At 52.8% G+C, this 16,624-nt stretch overlaps 2 protein-coding genes across 5 annotated transcripts; both read right to left on the reverse strand.

The window, feature by feature from the left end:
• Window positions 1-1,301: 1,301 nt before the first annotated feature.
• DCTN3 (dynactin subunit 3) lies at window positions 1,302-7,503 on the reverse strand. Of its 2 annotated transcripts, XM_082694647.1 has the most exons (7): window positions 7,314-7,503; window positions 5,935-6,019; window positions 5,122-5,208; window positions 3,461-3,544; window positions 2,462-2,520; window positions 1,815-1,874; window positions 1,302-1,620 (listed from the first exon to the last, which is right to left on the reverse strand). In XM_082694647.1, the coding sequence occupies exons 1-7, from the start codon at window positions 7,407-7,409 to the stop codon at window positions 1,531-1,533; spliced, it is 561 nt and encodes a 186-aa protein (XP_082550773.1). In that variant the 5' UTR covers window positions 7,410-7,503; the 3' UTR covers window positions 1,302-1,530. The 2 variants fall into 2 exon arrangements, with proteins under 2 accessions (XP_082550773.1, XP_082550774.1); XM_082694648.1 differs by lacking the exon at window positions 5,122-5,208.
• A 929-nt stretch (window positions 7,504-8,432) lies between these two features.
• On the reverse strand, window positions 8,433-16,178 carry ARID3C (AT-rich interaction domain 3C). Of its 3 annotated transcripts, XM_082694649.1 has the most exons (8): window positions 16,014-16,076; window positions 14,763-15,149; window positions 12,863-12,935; window positions 10,901-11,084; window positions 10,478-10,767; window positions 9,708-9,890; window positions 9,425-9,514; window positions 8,733-8,964 (listed from the first exon to the last, which is right to left on the reverse strand). In XM_082694649.1, the coding sequence occupies exons 2-8, from the start codon at window positions 15,075-15,077 to the stop codon at window positions 8,864-8,866; spliced, it is 1,236 nt and encodes a 411-aa protein (XP_082550775.1). In that variant the 5' UTR covers window positions 15,078-15,149; window positions 16,014-16,076; the 3' UTR covers window positions 8,733-8,863. The 3 variants fall into 3 exon arrangements, with proteins under 3 accessions (XP_082550777.1, XP_082550775.1, XP_082550776.1); XM_082694651.1 differs by lacking the exon at window positions 9,425-9,514 and having other exon boundaries at window positions 8,433-8,964; window positions 16,014-16,178; XM_082694650.1 differs by lacking the exon at window positions 16,014-16,076 and having other exon boundaries at window positions 9,425-9,511; window positions 14,763-15,172.
• Between the last annotated feature and the right edge of the window lie 446 nt (window positions 16,179-16,624).

Below are 16,624 nucleotides of genomic sequence, written 5' to 3' on the forward strand. Positions count from 1 at the left end.
AAGAGCCCCGCGGAGAGGAGCCACCATCAGAGACTCGCGTCCCAAAAATGGGGAGGATCCGGCCCTGAGAAGATGGCCGGGGGGCGTCACCAGTAGAACGCCTGCAATAGCGAAGGCGAAGCAGTGGGTTTCACTTGACGGGGCAAGAGGTTCCGTTTGAAGTGGCTGCTGCTGCGGGGGGAGAGCGTTGGTCACCGAGTTCTGAGCTTCGACCTCATCCTGTGGGCATGGCGAGCCACGGTGGCTTTTCATCAGGGGCCAGTCAAACCAGTTTGTGTGCACAGCTCACTCTGGCAGGGGGTGGGAGCGGGGAAACTGGTCTGCAACCTCGGGTGAACAGTCGGCGGGGTGCCGGGGGCGTGCCCACGGAGACTCGTATGGTGCCTAGCGCATAGTAGAAGCTCAAATATTTGTTAAATGATTTAAGAGAATGAAACAAATAGCAGTTGGAATAGAGAAAAGTAGATTAAGTTGGGAGATAATAGGAGGTAGGTTTGGTGCGTTGGTGACTGTACTGAGAAGAAGGTTAAAATCTAGGATGACTCCCAAGTTTCCATCTTAGAACATGCTGAATTTGAGATGCTAGCGAAACGATGCAGGTGGGGTGGCGGGCGGGCAGGCAGCTCTAAAGCGGTTTGGGACCACAGCGCTCCCTGAGACCACAAGGGGGCAGCAAACACTTGTTGGAGTGAGGCACCAATCTCCATCTAGGCTCCATCAAGCTCCCTCCGTCTCTATCCCAGCCACCCCCAACCACACCACTCCAAAAACAGCCCATGCCCACCAAAGAGCCCAAAGCCCTGCAACCAAACCTATTCTGGGCTCCTCTTCCCGCTTAATAGCACCAAGTAAGCTCCTAAGAGAGAAACCTCAAGGATCCTGCCTTTGCACATGCTGCTCCCCAGCTCCGGAATACCCTGCATATCACCTTCCAGGGCTGCCTCCCCCATCCCTTTTTCTTCGGTGCTCCAAAGGACCCAGTGCCCAACTGGTGGGATGGGTCTTTTCCTTGATCATCTCTGCAGCTAGTGTGCAGGGCAGGGATCACATCCTCCCCACCTAGCATGGTATCTGACATTTGCAGGATACTTGATAAATGTGAAATAAATGAATGCACAAACAAATCTTCCACTCATATTAATCAAATGAGAGTATCTGCTGAGAGCTCTACATCCCCCAGAAAGCCAGACCAGGATGAGTATAGCTCCTGGTCCAACCACTAGCAAGGCTGACAATTCTGCCCTCTACCACCCTCATCTTCACCATCATTCCCATTATAGACCAGGAAGTTGGCACATACCTCCAGTGATTTCTATAGTTTATTGTCACTGGAATAGGACACTGATGTGGGGGAAGGGTGCAAATAGCAAACATCAAGTAGCTAGAGCTCTGACCTCAGAGCCCCACCTGAATGCAGGTAGGCTGAGAATCCAGTAAATACAGAGCTGCCTCTGCCCTGTTACAAAGGCAGTTTAGCACATGGCCCTGGAGCCTGGCTGTCCTGGTCCACCCAGCAATGGGAAGCAGCCATCATTCCTCTGCTGGCTTCACTTGCTTGGCGGCCTCTAGCTGGCAAAGTAGCTCATCCCACTGCACAAACTGCTTGGAGAGAAGCATCGTCTGGTGGCAGGTCAAGGTGAGAACAAGAGCTTGAATGAGGGAGTGGAGATATCTTCCATCTGCCAAAGGATTGGGGAGGAGGGGAATAGGCAGGGTCATTAGGATGGGGTAAAACAGCCAGAGCTGGAGATGGAACAAAAGGACAGGGTTTTGGACATCATTCTTTTAGGGGCCTGGCCGAGCAGAAAGGATACAGTCTTGTTGTATTCCTCCAGGAGAGCCTTCGACTCCTCAGTGATCTCCACACACTGGTCCTATGGGGCCAACGTATGACAAAGGAGCTGGATAAAGTCCCCACTTCCCACTAACTTTCCCGCCTTATAAGGGGCCCTCACTCCCCATAAAGCCTAGAAAAGGTAGTGTTTAACCCCAGAGCCAAAAAGAGCAAATTTCTAGCAAGGCACAATCAAGCTCCAAGATGGGTACCTTAACAGCAGTCCTAAGGGGGAGTGGACCACTCATTTAAGGAAATATTCCTGCTAGTTTACAGACATATATATACCTCCTTCCCTGTCCCCTATGTTTGAATCCTCTCTGAAGGATTAATCTAAGGCCTGGGAATGGTAAAACAAAACAAAATAGAAAACAGCTCCTCCACTCATAGTCAAGGACACACCATCCCCAGAAATTCTTGGGCACCTCCCATTATCAACCTTCTGGTGTCTCAGAACAGTCCTACTCAGAGGCAAGAGACCTAAGACAGATGGAAAATAAAGGATAAATCCAGTTTCCCCTGGAGCTGATATGAGGGTAGCCTGAGGCTGCTTCCCCAGGTAGCATGGGTTGGAACTAGGAGCCTCACCACCTCTACTTTCCCTTCAAGTCCTCTCCCCTCCCATACCTGCTGCTGGATGTGGATCTGGGCCAAGCGCTGCAGGCGGGCAGCATGCTCAGGAACAGCTGTAAAACACAACACACACTGCCTGATGATGCTTGTGCTTTCCCCTGGGACTGCTCAATAGTCTATTAGGTCTTCAGCAGGATTAGAGTATTGAGTGGAGAAGCTAAGCAAACGCCAGGCTTCATCGACCACTGCAGCTAAAGGTGGCGGGGCTCCCTGCCCACCCCAGTCTTACTCTAGGACCCAGAGTGGGTGAAGATACAGGCTCCTAGGAGAAAACAAGGAGGAGGTCCCCAGAGTTGCCCCATGCCCCCACCCCAGTGCTGTAAGCAGGATGAAGTAAAGAAAGCTTTGCCTATCATAGGATCTCTCCCTTTGCTCTCAATCCAGTGGGACCAGGTCAGCCTGGAACAGGGATCCTGCGGGTGGGTTGAAGATGAATGCCAGGTTCCTATGCTGGACACCTGGAATCCAACACCTAGAGCCTTGGCCACCATGCTGGTCCTCAGCTTAAGGCTGTCAGACCCACAACAGATAGCTGATCAGGGGTGGGGATAGGGAACTAGGAAAAAATACCTCCAGAGACAGACAAGATGGATATCTGGATTCAATTAAAGTCACTGTCTGCCTGTAAAAACAGGCCCAGGGACTGCTCTGGGAAGTGCGGTGAGAAGAATTTACACACATTCACAAGCCTGGCAGGAACTCGGGCTTCACAGCACCATGCAGAACAGATGCTGAGAGGGTGAGGAAGAAGGTAGAAGGAATACCCAGAGTTGGGGACTACTGGACTTAAACTAGTGTCCTTAGGTCCAAACTGCCTGAGGTTCTGAAACTGACTCTGCTCTGGCCATTTTAATCCCAATGCAGGTAGCAGGATGAGGGTAAAGATAAGGAACAGACTTAGTTTGAACCCAGGGCACCTGAGGCACAGGGAAGTCCTGGCCATCTACCCACCTCCCCAAGCAGAATAGTAGAGCTGCAGCCCCAAAGAGGTACCTTTGATGTGAGCGCTGTCCAGCATGGGCACCAAAGCCTCCACCTGCTCCAGGAGTGCAATCTGGGATAAGATAAACTGCTCCTCTGAGGCAAAAACAGACAAGACAGTGAGGTAAGCCTGGGCACTGCTACTCCTATGTGAGGGGCTGAGAACATGGCAGGGGAGATGGCTGAGTCCTGGAGCATGAGTCAGCTACTCTGCCCATTGCCCCTTCTCTAGGTGCATATTCCCCTATTCTGCCCCCACCTCTCCTAGATGCCTCTAGTATGAGCCATCTTGAGCCCAAGGAGCCTCAGCGTTTCTCCAAATCCCACCTGTCTTAAAGTTTTAACTCTAGGGCCTCTTCCTCTAGCCTCCTATTATCAAACTCAGTAAGTCCTTCTGACACCACAGGAGACCGAGTACTTCAGACTTGGGTCTCCATGCCCAAGGACTCCTGGGATGGTATGAAAGAGGAGACATGCGCCAGACTATCAGGCAGGTTCTTCTCAGTGGCCCTGAGAGGCAGGGACAATTACAAGCTTCTGGAGAGCTCGGGCAGTAACAACAGAGCCCAGTGAGAAGAGCAGGATATGAACTGGATCTGGAACAGGTGATTTCAATGGCTGCAGCGAGTAGGAAGCACATTCAAGAAAAAATGAGTATTATGTCAAATGTTGGGAGGCAAGGATGCTTATCAATTAATAGAGGAAAAAGAATTCAATTGGCTGAACTGGTGCAAGGAGAGCACAGGAAACAGAGCTGCATGGGAGGGTGGATCCACAGACTATAGAAGGCTCTGAATGGCAGGCTAAGGAATTGGGATTTTACTCTAGCAAGGAGAGAGATGGAGATGCTGAGGTTCCAAAGTAGACAAAGTAGCATATTGATGTGTTTGGGGAAGAGGATACTGGATCACAGGCATGGAGAGAAAGACTAGGGTCAGGAAGAGGACTCGACTGTAACTATTCATGTATGAGGGGACAGACGCTGAGGCAGTGGACAGGGAGGGATGCAGAGGCTGGACTCCATAGTCGGTGTAGGAGAAGCTCTCCTGAACTTGGTACCTGAGCCATGGCAATGGTTTAGGGATGTCCTGGTTCACCACCATATACCTCACACCAAGGATGGTCTGGATCACAGCAGATGATCAGTCACTAAACATCTTTTGAATGAATGAACAAACACAGATACTTGGCAAGCCCTACCTCATGGAGTGGCTGACTAAACTGGGTAGCAGACATTGCCAGGTCTAGAACTATGAAATCCCAGTGCTTTCTCACATGAAAGAAAAATGTTGAAACTCATACCAATATTCTCGCCTCTCCCAAATGCAATGTTCTGCTCCCACCCTTTCCTAGAAGCTCTCCTGTCTAGTGAATGGAAGTGAGGAAGGTTCTGAAGGAAAATGCTAGAGATAGATCACTGATAGAACACTGAAGTAGTTCCCACTGTTGCTGGCACTATGGCCTGCAGCTGGCTCAGAAAGATACCACACCCAAAGCCTACTAGAGGACTATAGGATGACCTCAGGCCTCAGCACAGAGCTAGGCCAGAATTCCAGACAGCAGATTCCAGAGCTGTTATCCATGAAAGGACTGGCAGGATGGCCATCTCTGTGCCCAGCTTCCCCCACAAACCAAAATCCCCAGATGCATGTGCACACATTGTCCAGCACTACCTGCTAATATGAACTGCAGCTTAGAGGCATCAGGTATGGCAATGCGGTCAATGTATTCAGGATCCAGATATTTGATCAGGTCTTCAACTAGAAAAGAAGCAAGATGAAAATGGAATGGGGCTGGGGAGTGGGGAATCTGTCTTATGAAGGATATTAGGGGATATTAGGAGGATATCAGTGGTCAACCTTGGGGAGAGCCTTGAGTGGGAAGAGGACAACCACAGTGCCCATCAGCAGACCTCCATCAGGCCCCACCTCCCTTTCTCTCTCCTCTGACCACCTCCTGGTTAACCTCAGCCTTTACAACTGGGAACACAATTGCCTCCACTATTCTGGGGCCCTCGCCTTTCCCACTAACCTATCTTCAACAAAGGTGGAAGTTCCCTTGCCCCTTAGTACCACCAAGACAAGTCAGAGCTTTTTCCAATTTTTAGGTTGCTTGCTTTGACATAGCAAAAAGACATGGATAAAAAAAATAAGGTATGGCAAAAAAAAAAAAAAATTAGACCATAGGACTCTCAGGGTCTAATTTCTTTCCTGCCTTTGAACCTTGCCTATGGAAATCCCATATCTCTCCTCCTTACTCTACCAAGAGGATCTTTGAGGCAGAGGTCTTACCCCATAATTTAGGACACTATCATGGGCTTGGAGTTTAAGCACAACACCCCACTTTACCATTTCAGCAGGAAAACATGTTCACATTCTATCCCTATAGGGCAATTCCAGTGACCTTGCTGGCCTGGAGGGCAAGGACCACATCCCACGAAGCACAGGCATAGGAAGGTCAGGCAGGCACCCTATGGAATCACTTACTCTTTTTGTACAGAATCTTTACTCTCTCCCTCTTGCTGGCAATGTTCCCCAAAGCCACCTGTACCTTGACTAGGCCATCAGCCACCTGTAAGGGGATTGAAAGTTAATTCCAAGACTCATCTCTTGACTCAAGGCTTGAAAAGGGTAAAAAACACTCATTTCCCCAGACTCCCAAATCTCCTTGTCCCAGCAAAGTAGGCTGGCCCCTTCTTTTGCCTTAAAGGAGATGCAACCCCCCCTTCCGGGAATCCTCAGTGTGAAGGGGACGATAATCATGTAGTCCTTGGGAAGTTTCAAATCTGATTAGGGAGATAATTAACTATAATTGCGTTCATAGGGCATTAGTATATCCTATATATTATATTCCCTGGTTCCTACCTCTCTAGCTAAACCTACATAGACTTTAGGGGTAGAGGGTGTGGAGTCCCAATATTAAAGTGTTAAACAAAGGGAGAGGCTATAGGAGGTGGATGATCTCACTCAGGTTTCTAAAACTTGTATTTTAGAATACAGGATAAGGAATGCCAATATGCAAGGGTCAAATATATGGGGAGGCGAATAGGACTAAGCAGCAACAGCTACAGAGGAAGGAGGAAAATTACGATTTCGTGTCATAGATGTCAACTGAAGCACATGCTTTGAGAAATCAGTTCTCAAATGGGGCATAATCTGTTACTGACAACTAATTCCAGAGGAAATGTACAAAAAGACATCATTACCTCTGATGCACTTAACGCCAGGGAATGCCTGACACTCCGCCTTCAGTAAAAGATCTTCTCATAGTAAAAAGGGGATGAGGGGGTTGGGATTGAGAGAACTAAGCTTCACGGTTGTCAAAATCCAGTCACTGGTGTGAAGGAGTCCGGGTCCATATCTCAACACCCGGTACCCAATCTCTTCCCCTCCTAGTCCTGGCTCTTTCAGACCTCGCCTCCCATCCCGGGGGCCTTCCTTATCCACCTTTGCTCTGCCTCCTCTGGCGTCCCATGGCCTTCTTTCTGTACAGTATTTAGCAATTAATGACGCAGCGCTCTGTGACGGCCCTTCCACTGCGGACTCCAGCTCTTCACGATACTTTCTCTAGTCAGTTTTCTCGAGTGTGTTAGGTCTCCCCAAGCTAGTCCGCGAGGACAGAGGAGGAGTCTTAGTCACAGTTCACACCGAGCCCATTGCAATTGGTCCTAGTAACCCGAAGTGCACGCCATATGAAAATGGACCCCGAGGGTCCGATAAACTCTGGAAGGCTTCGAACCTTTATTATGTCAAAAGCCAGGCTGCGGGAGATGATACTGGAGTGGTAGCATCCATCCCAGGGACCAGGCCAGTAGACCGCTCTTGCTCTGCCCCAAAAAGAGAGCACTGGAAAACAGATCGCTCACCTTCCGCGAGCCGCGCGGCCCGCCCGACCCATACACCCAGCGCTCCAGTTCCTCCACACGGGCCTGTAGCCGCTGCACATCGGTCACAGCCGCCATAGCTACTGCCACCCCGCCTCAGCCGGGGATCAGCCAGAAGGCGGGACATCCGGCCAAATAGAGAAGATTGGCTAATCCGAGTGCGTGGGTGAACTACGATACGGGAAGTGGCGTCACGATTCAGCCCTCTGATGCCGGAAGTGACCGACTGGGCCGGTGAAAGATGTCAAACGCCGTCTGGTTACCTAGGCAACGGTTACCTAGCCAAGTTGTCAAGCCCTACCTTAGCTTCCATGGATGTCTCCTCCCCTCCCCTCAAGACAAGGTCTGGCCGGTCTTCTAATTCCAGGGAACCGGAGAGGTTTCCCAACCTATTCCCCGAGATTGCCCATATAAATACACCTAATTTTAAAGGATTGATCCTTTCCTATAGATCAGTAGGGGACTCCCTGGGATACCACAATCAAGAGTCTTAGAGGTTCAAGCGATTAAATGTCTTGCCCAAGGCCACCCCACACTCTAGTAGTAGAATCAGGATTTGAACTCAGGCAGTCCGAGTCATGAAATCCAGCCCCTCTATTTTCCTTCCTTCTTCCTTTTTTTTTTTTTTTTTTTTTTTTTTTAGATTTTATTTATTTATTTATTTGACAGAGAGAAATCACAAGTAGATGGAGAGGCAGGCAGAGAGAGACAGAGGGAAGCGGGCTCCCCGCGGAGCAGAGCCCGATGCGGGACTCGATCCCAGCACCCTGAGATCATGACCTGAGCCGAAGGCAGCGGTGCAACCCACTGAGCCACCCAGGCGCCCCCCTTCTTCCTTTTTTAAAAAAGATTTTATTTATTTATTTGACAAATCACAAGTAGGCAGAGAGGCAGGCAGAGAGAGGGGGCCTGATGAGGGGGCTCGATCCCAGGACCCTGAGACCACGACCTGAGCCAAAGGCAGAGGCTTAACTTACTAAGCCACCCAGGCACCCCTCCAGCCCCTCTACTTTCGTGGGCCTTTGCTGTTCTCTCATCCCCTCTGAGAACCTCTGGCCTCAACTCCCAGACCCAAAGAAAAAAGGAGAGGAGGCACTGGAGAGGGAGGGACTGCAGCTTTATTATTCTGATGTGACCTGAGGGACGACTCCTTCACAACACCCCAACGTAACCCTTCACATGGCTTCTGAAGAGAAGCAGGTATGATTTGAAGAAGTGGGGTCCCAGAGATGACATTGATACAGGGAAGCACATGAGGAGATGACTGGGGTTACTGGGGGCAGAACTCTTTGGTAGATGCTGATGCTGCTGGGGTCAAGCAGGGAGGAGATGCTCTCCCTTTACAATGAGGTAGATGTAACATTGAAAGAAAACTCTTTGGCTTCAATCCCACATGGCATCTTGCCGGGGGGGGGGGCATGTCCCAGGGCTGGGTCCTAGAGTGGGCACCCTGAAAGAATCAAGGTGTGGGGGATGTCTCCTCCCCTCCCCTCAGCACTGGAGCTGGGACTCTTAATTCCAAGTGGGAGTTCTCATGGTGAGGTGCTGGAAGGGGGTCCTGTAGGGAGAAGAGGTGCAGGGTTGGTTGGACCCTGGGAAGCTGGCACAGGCTGGCGACGGGCAAAGAGGACACCTGACAAAGGGGTGAGGAGACAGTTAGAGGGAAAACACAGGCAGGAAGGGGTGGGCACAGAAACAGAAGAGGAAAACAAAAGTCAATGTCCTGATTGTTAGAACACCACACACATATCCCTGCCACAAACCAATGAGGACAAACCCCTTAGGTCAGTGGAGATCCTGTGCCAATATAGATACCCTCAAACAGGTAAACAAGAAATATTTACACTGATACACAGGCCCATGACAAGGCAGACATCCCATGGTACCCATGCCAGAGAGGTCATGCCTTAGACCCCATGCCATTGTAGACACCCCTTTAACCCATGCCATTGTAGCAATCCCCTGACCACCACATTACCCATGCAAGTTTGGATATCCCTGAGCCTCATGCTAGCTGAGAAATTCTAAAATCCCCATGCCAGAGCAAATACCCCTAACCTCATGCCAGTATAGACAGCCTGCAGTACCCATACCAGTGTAGACCACCCCGTTGATCTCTAGTGCCATGTTGATACTGCTGATACCACTGCCTGCCAGATTGAGAGGCCCATCCAGCCGCTCTTCTGTCCAGGAGGGGCAGGGAGTCACATTTTGGAGAATCAGGCTTCAGACTTATAAGCTCCCCCCTCCATCGTTATAGACAACCCCCATTCCACTTCTGCTGGACACCTATAATCACACAGTTGTCTATTGAGGGATCTTTCTGCCCCACCTCCAACACCTATGTTCTCCCTCAGTGCACAGACCCCTCCTCACCCCTTAGGGGAACCTTGCCACGGGGCAGGAAACTGGAGGGAACTCCAGGTCGAGGTGGGTCCATGTGCCCCATCAGCACAGCCCTCTTCTCTGGTGGCTCCTCTGGTGCCAACTTCTCCCTTGCAGTTCCCAAAGCCAGGCCCACAGGCAGTGCCAGTCGAGGGGCTGGAATTCCACTTTCCTCTGGAAGAAAGGTCATTCAACTCTCTGGACCAACCAACTCTGCCTCTGCATTTGGTTCACCTCCCAGGCCTGGGACCAAAGGAAGTTACCCAAGCTGAAGCACCAAGTGTGATCCGCCCCGCCCCTGCCCCCCCCCCCCCCCCATCCAGAGTCTCAGCCTTGAGGCTCTGAAGCTGGCGTGCCCAAAGGGCCAGTATATGCCTAGGTTGGTCCAAGATAATGTGGGGGCTTTTCTTGTTCTTAGTTATTAAATAATACAGGTCATAGGAGGCAAAAACTACATGCAAACAGGAGCCCAAGTTGGACAGGTGTGGAATGGAGCTCCTCTGGATAAATGGCCTTTTTCTGAGCTTCAGGCCCACATCGCAGTAACCTGTACCCCAGACCTCCCACGGCTTCATTGACCCCAAACCTCAGTACACCTGAACCTTAGCGATCGGCAAACCCCAGTGCCCTGTCAGTCCTTACTGCCCTCATACCTCAATGCCTCCCAGACTTCAGAGTCGCCACATTTTAATGTTCTCTATATTTCAGCACACCCCCTAGGTCTCAGAGACGCCCAAACCTCAGCCCCTCTCCCCTCACACCTTTCTTAATGGGGCTCGGGCTCAGCTGTGCGCAGGCGTGGGCCGGCAGGCCTGAGGCGGAGCCCTGGGCTGTACCGGGGCTGGGCGTAGGCGTCAGCGGGGCGGCGCCGGGACCCGAGAGGTGGCCCGGGGTTCCCCGAGGGGTAGGCCCAGCTAAGCCGTAGAGCGGAGCGGCGGTATAAGCCTGACGACGGCCCTCGCGTCGGTTGCTGTCGATGGCTGCCTGGAGCTCCCCCGGGGAGCTAAGCGCCCGCGTCTCGCACTCATAGGGGTACAGGTACTTCATGTACCTAGGGACGGACGAACAAGGCAGGGTGGGTGGGAGGCTAGACCCAACTGATCAAGCCCACTGCGAAAGTACCCCTGGGCCCTCCACGCCCTGTGGTCCCCTTCCCGCGCGCGCCTTCCAGCGCCTGGCCTCACTGGGTGCGTAGAGTGAAGGCTGCCGACGTGATGGTGGTGGGCAGGCTGAGGCCGCGCGTGACCTCCCGCCACACCTTGCGGTTGATGACTTCCACCAGGCCGCCTTTGGCTGTCACCAGACGGAAGAGCGCGTACAGGTCCAGCACCTGTTTTGCCATGATGGGCACACGGTTCACTGGCGTCCCTGGTGGGAGGTGGGCAGAGAGTCAGGACATTAAGACTGAGATCCTGTCTGCGGACATCCTGGGGGGCGAGGCCAGGGTACAGGGCAAGACCTCTGAGAAAAGGGAATAGGGAGGGACAGGGAGGTGGGATTCCAGGCAGAGTCCACAGAGCCCCCAAGTCCTGCATTGTAGCAGGAAGGACAGGAAGCTAGATCAGGGGTCGGCAAACTTCTGTAAAAGTCCAGACGGTAAATATTACAGGCTTTGAGGGTCAAACCTCTTCTGTCCCAACTACTCCACTCTGCCATAGATTGAAAGCAGGTATAGATAATATATAGAGGAATGGGCCCGGCTGTGTTGCAATAAAAACTTTATTTACAGACCCTGAAATTCGAATTTCACATGTCCTTAAATGTCATTCGTCTTTTAAATTTTTCCCACTATTTAAAAATGTAAAAACCTTTCTTATCCTGCTAGATTTGGCCAGTAGCCTTAAGTTTGCCGACCCCCGGGGTTAGACCCCTGGAGTAGACTGTAGTAAGGACTTCCTGATAGTGCTGAAGAGCTGGACTCCCCTAAGCAGGGGCCCCAGGATGGCTGCCCGAGACCGGGGGATGGCTGATGGAAGAAGCAGCGGCCCCCCGGCTCGGCTCACCAACTCCGCAGCTCACGCCGCCCCCGCTGGCCAGTCCTGACAAAGGGGCCTGTCTGCGCTGAGCGATGGGCCCCAGTTAATTCCTTACCGATCCCGTCCCCTTCCGCCGCCGCCTTTGGACCCGAACAATTAGCTGCGGCCTGATTAATGGGGGGAAATTATCGGTCCCGCGGGACCTCCTCCCCCAGCAGAGGGAGCGGAGGGAGGCAGGGACCGGAGGGAGGCAGAGCTCCCGGCCAGAGGGTGATGGGAGGGAATGCTGGGACCCTACCCCACTTCCCCAGCGGAGGCAGACCTTGAGGAAAGGAAGGGAGGGGACATTGGGACCAAAATGACTGGCCCTCCCTGGGAAGCAAAAAAGACCTGGGGTCCCACTGATGCTCCCTGGCTATAAAGGATCCCAAAAGGGGATGCTGGGCCTGCAGTGGGAGCCTGGGGGACTTTGACCAGCAGCTGCACTAAGGCAGGGAGGGGGGGTGCAGTGCAGCTAGTTAATTAGTGGCTTATCAGGCCAAGCTCGGAGTGAGTTAATTAGCTTTGTGGAGAGAGATAATGAGTCAGTCTTCGGACCCATGAATCTGGGGAGAAGCCTTAGTGATGGACTGCCGCCCACCCTGATCTCCTGGACCCTTGCATTTTCTTCTAGCTCTGAGAATCCTGGAAAGGAATTCCTCCTCCTCCACAATCTCAAATCACATGGTCCCCAGCCTACCCCTTGGGAAGTCCTTCCTTCAGTCTAAGCCCAGTCCTTCCTGCTGTGGAGCACATTGGGTGTCCCCTGCCTAAAGCAAGGGGAAACTGAGGAGAGACAAGGCTGGACAAAGGGCCACTGAAAGAGGAACAAGGCATTCCCAGCCCCCCAATCCTGGGAACCACCCCCAAGCCAACCCCCTACCAGTTCCCCCTCCCACCCTCCCAATTGATCCCACACTCATTAACCTACCAGTGGGCTGGCCACTAATTAATCCCTGGGTGGAGGAGGGGGGCAGGGTCAGAGGTTAAAGACGCTATTGAGGGCCCAAAGGATAGGTGTTGCCAAGCTCAGGCCTCTGCAGAGAGGACCCAACCTAGGGACTAAACCCTGGGGTCTCCCTTCCTCAGAACTGGTAGGTAGGGGTCCTTCCCTTACATCATCCCACTCACCCCTCTTCTGCATGAAGCTAAACAGGTCATCCAGAAATTCCTTCCTCTTGGGGTCTGCATCAAGCTCGTACAGCTGGGGAAGGACTGAGGTCATTTTTCAGCTCCACTGACTTCCCCCCTCCCCCTGGGACCCCAACTCAGGTTATACTCTGAATAAGGGTTCTTAGCTGAAAGGGTGAGTAGGGTCTGAAATATGGACTTCCTGGTATTAGACTCTCTCTCCCCATGAGGGTAGGTAGGGGCACTTTTTTCTAATATAGAAGACCCTCCATTGGCCAGGCAGGCCCTGGGAAACTCAAACAATCCCTCTGGGGAATAGGGGACTGAGAGGAAGTTTAGCTGCCCTCTAGGGCATGCACAGAGCCCTAGGGAGGAAGTCAGGCTAGGAGAGTGCATCACATTGAAGAAACTGACAGATGTCTCTGAGGCGCTCATTTACTCTTGCTCATTCCTGCAAAGGCTTCTTGCTTTTCACATCTCCATGCATCAAGGCTGGGGATGAAGGGCACAGATACCTCTAAACCATTCCTCAGGCAGAGTGGATGCTCAGAAGCTCCTGGATTGAAACGTGGGGCCCCTGAGCCCACCTTCTGGTCTCTTACCAGGGACAGTGACCTCTCCACTATAGAGGCTGCCACAGAGGTAATGGCCCTGCACCACTCAGGACCTTTGGGGTCAGAACTTGGAAGGCCCAGAGGTCATTCCACACATTTCCAGTCACCTGGAGCCTCATCTCCAGTTTCACCTCCCAAATACCACCCAGGACAAACAATCCCAAGAGTAACAGTCATTTACCCAGAATAACAGTCCCTGAGTAACACCAATAGGTAACACTCCATTCCCCAAGAAGAACTCTCAGAACAACAACAAAAAACACCCATAAGTAACAAACCCTAGAGTTCCACTTTAGACCTACGCTCCCATAAGAACCGAGCCCTAAGTATTAGATAGATACACACAAATAACACACATGCTCTCCAAGTAATAATTCCCAGAATTATAGCCAGAAGAGACAGTCACTAGAACCACAGAGCTCTGAATAACTCTTCCAGTTTGACGCTAATGCCACAGAGTACTAGGCACAGATGAATACTTCTGGAAAATACCCAAGACCAACATCCTACAAGTAACATTACCAGGACAACCCAGCTAGAGTCAGAGTCCCTCATAATACCCTCATAGTGACAACCTGAAGCAGTGCCTTAGAATAACAACCAGATGCATTCCACAGAGAGGAAGAACCTCAAATTAAGGCTCTATGAGTAAGATCTTGTCATTCCCAGCTGTGCAGGAGTCCTTTAGTCACTCTGCGGCTGTAGTGGCCATCACAGACTAGGAACTGTCACACACAGACTTCAGGCCATGGAGAGGTTTGGATGAGGGCAGTGCACCAGGGAAGAGATGAGGCGGCTATCAGCTTGCCAGAGAACTAGCAACCTCCAGCCTGCTTCGAAAGACAGAAATAGGCAGCCCAGGAAACCCCCACTGGTTGCTGGAATATGACCTTGTGACTTGATGTGGGAGAAGGTAGGGTATGATGGTTCTGGCACTGGAATCCTCATTCCTCAGATCCTACTCCCTCAAAAGAATTCTTGAAGCTCCTCACCCCTCCCACTTTTCCTTCCAGCCTCACCAAAAGCCTCTAGTCTGTCATGCCTCCATGTTTCTGGGCGTCTCCTGCACCTTTCAGTGTGTGCCTATGCACTTCTTTCCATGTCTCTGGGTGTCTGTTTCTCCCTTCCTGTCATTTTCTATCTTTCAGTCTTCCCCCTCTCTCCAAGTCTCTGTGTCTCTGTCTTTCCATCCTGCAGAGGGCAGTGGGGGTGGGTGGGCTAAAAATCCCCTGGTTTTGCCTTTGCCCAGAGAAAGGGGAGAGGGCCTGACATCGACGGGGTCCTACCTGCTTGAACTGTTCCTCGTAGGTCCATTCATGGGGATGAGGTCCAGGGGGTTGGCTGGAAGGTGAGCTGGGGCCCCGTGTCCCTGGACGGCTCTCCTCGGCTGCCTCCTCCTCTGCCCCAGCTTCCTCCCCTTCCTCATCCTCTTCAGCATCCTCCTCTTCTTCAGTCCCAACCTCCCCCAAGGCCCCCTCAGGGGCCTGCAGGGTCGGGGGGCCAGGCAAAGGAGGTAGTGGTGGTGGCAGTGAGCGTGGGGGGGCCAATGGCCCCACCCCTTGGGCCAGGCGGGCTGCCTGCTGCCTCTGCAGGGCCTCCATTACAGCTTCCAGGCGCAGTCCCCCCGCTGGTGAGGGGGCTGGCACCAGGCGGGGCCCCGAGGAAAGGGCCGCCTGTGGGGGTGGGAATTATGAGTGTTGGGCCCTGCTGCCCCCACAACCCCCAGCACAAGAGGAGCTGGTCACTGATTCCGGGAAGTGTAAAGGGGCCACAAGAAAAAAAGCAGAAAAATAGCTTTTCCAGAGATTGACAGACATGGGTAGAAAGAGCAGGAGAGACAAGAAACGAGACCCAAAGAGATGGAAAGGGACATTGACAGAGGACAGGTAGAGACAGCAGATCAGAGAGGGTGACAAGGACCAAGAAACAGAGAGAAGGAGAGGGGAGGGGGGAGAGAAGGCGAGAGCAAAAGAGAGATCCAAGGGAGAGACAATGAAAGGAGAGGTACAGAAATAGAAATAGAGATGAGACTGAGAGACAATGAGAGATCGAGGTGGGAAGAGACAGAGATATCCAGCAAAGACAAGAACGGAGAGACAGAAGTGGGGAGAGATGAGATTGACAGAGATGCTGGGTAAAGAGGGAAGGTAAGAGACATAGAGAAGCAAGAGATAAATAACAAGACCTGAGTGGCAGGCAGTCCAGAGAGGGACAGGGACAGAGACAGAGCTGGAGAGACAAATAGTGAGATAGTGGTTGAGAGGGACCGGGAAATAGCGACGCAGCATGAAGGAGACAGAGACTGAAGAGAGAGAAGAGATTAGAAGGAAACAGGGGGAGACAGTAAATAGGGGAAAACAGAGACAGAGGCAAGGAAACAGACGGAGAGACGGGGCAGAGACGCAGAGGACCAGCACTGAGGAGGCGCGGGAACAGAGGGCGGTGGGGACAGAGCCTGGGACCGGGCGGGCTAGGGACCACGACCGCGGGGTCTCGACGCCCGCTCTCTGGCTTCCCACGGCCCGCGGCGCACTCACCAGCCTGGAGCGGCCCGGTGCCCCCGGCGTCTCCACGGCGCTCCCTCTGCTCCGCCCGCCTCTCGGGCAGCCACTTGCTCCGCTCGCTTCCCTGCGCGGGGTCCCCCGCCGTGCGCTCCTGCCGCGGTGCGCTCTTCTGACCGCGGTGCGCTCACAAGCGGCTCTGCCGGCGCCGCCGCGGGGGCGGGACCCGACAGGGGCAGGGCGGGCGGGGGCGCCCGGGGAGAGGCCCCGGGGGCCTCTGCCGATCCCAGCCCCCCAACAGGTGTTTCCCCCTTCGTACTATCAGACGGGGGCGGAGAGGGCGCTGGAGAGCTGCCGGGGATCGTTCAAAGGAGAGTGAGGAGTCTAACACCACTGGACTCTGGACCAGGGCTCCGTCACACCAAGTCGTGCCCCCCAAATCCACACTCAGTGCCTGGCATTCACACACAGATAACCGTGTTCATACCCTGTCACAAGTTCAGGCACACAGCCGCCCTGTCTCACATATCTGGTTACACGGACATTACAGCACCAGTGGCCTGGGCAGGTTGTGATCACGAGGGTACTCACACAGCAAGATGCTAGGTGAATGTGGAGGGCCTGCACAGAGCAAAAGCTTTCCCGCT

The sequence above is a fragment of the Mustela nivalis genome (genome assembly GCF_964662115.1).
Source record: "Mustela nivalis genome assembly, chromosome: 13".
Lineage (NCBI taxonomy): Eukaryota > Metazoa > Chordata > Mammalia > Carnivora > Mustelidae > Mustela > Mustela nivalis.

Coding starts and splice junctions, on each gene's coding strand:
- DCTN3 (XM_082694647.1), bottom strand. CDS start 7,409: ATGGCGGCTGTGACCGATGTGCAGCGGCTACAGGCCCGTGTGGAGGAA. Junction 6,020..7,313: donor GGCCGCGCGGCTCGCGGAAG/GTGAGCGATCTG, acceptor ATCCCCTTACAG/GTGGCTGATGGCCTAGTCAA. Junction 1,621..1,814: donor TGGAGGAATACAACAAGACT/GTATCCTTTCTG, acceptor ACCTGCCACCAG/ACGATGCTTCTCTCCAAGCA.
- ARID3C (XM_082694649.1), bottom strand. CDS start 15,077: ATGGAGGCCCTGCAGAGGCAGCAGGCAGCCCGCCTGGCCCAAGGGGTG. Junction 10,768..10,900: donor GCCTTCACTCTACGCACCCA/GTGAGGCCAGGC, acceptor GTCCGTCCCTAG/GTACATGAAGTACCTGTACC. Junction 9,515..9,707: donor TGGCAAGGTTCCCCTAAGGG/GTGAGGAGGGGT, acceptor CCTCCTGGACAG/AAGAGCGGCTGGATGGGCCT.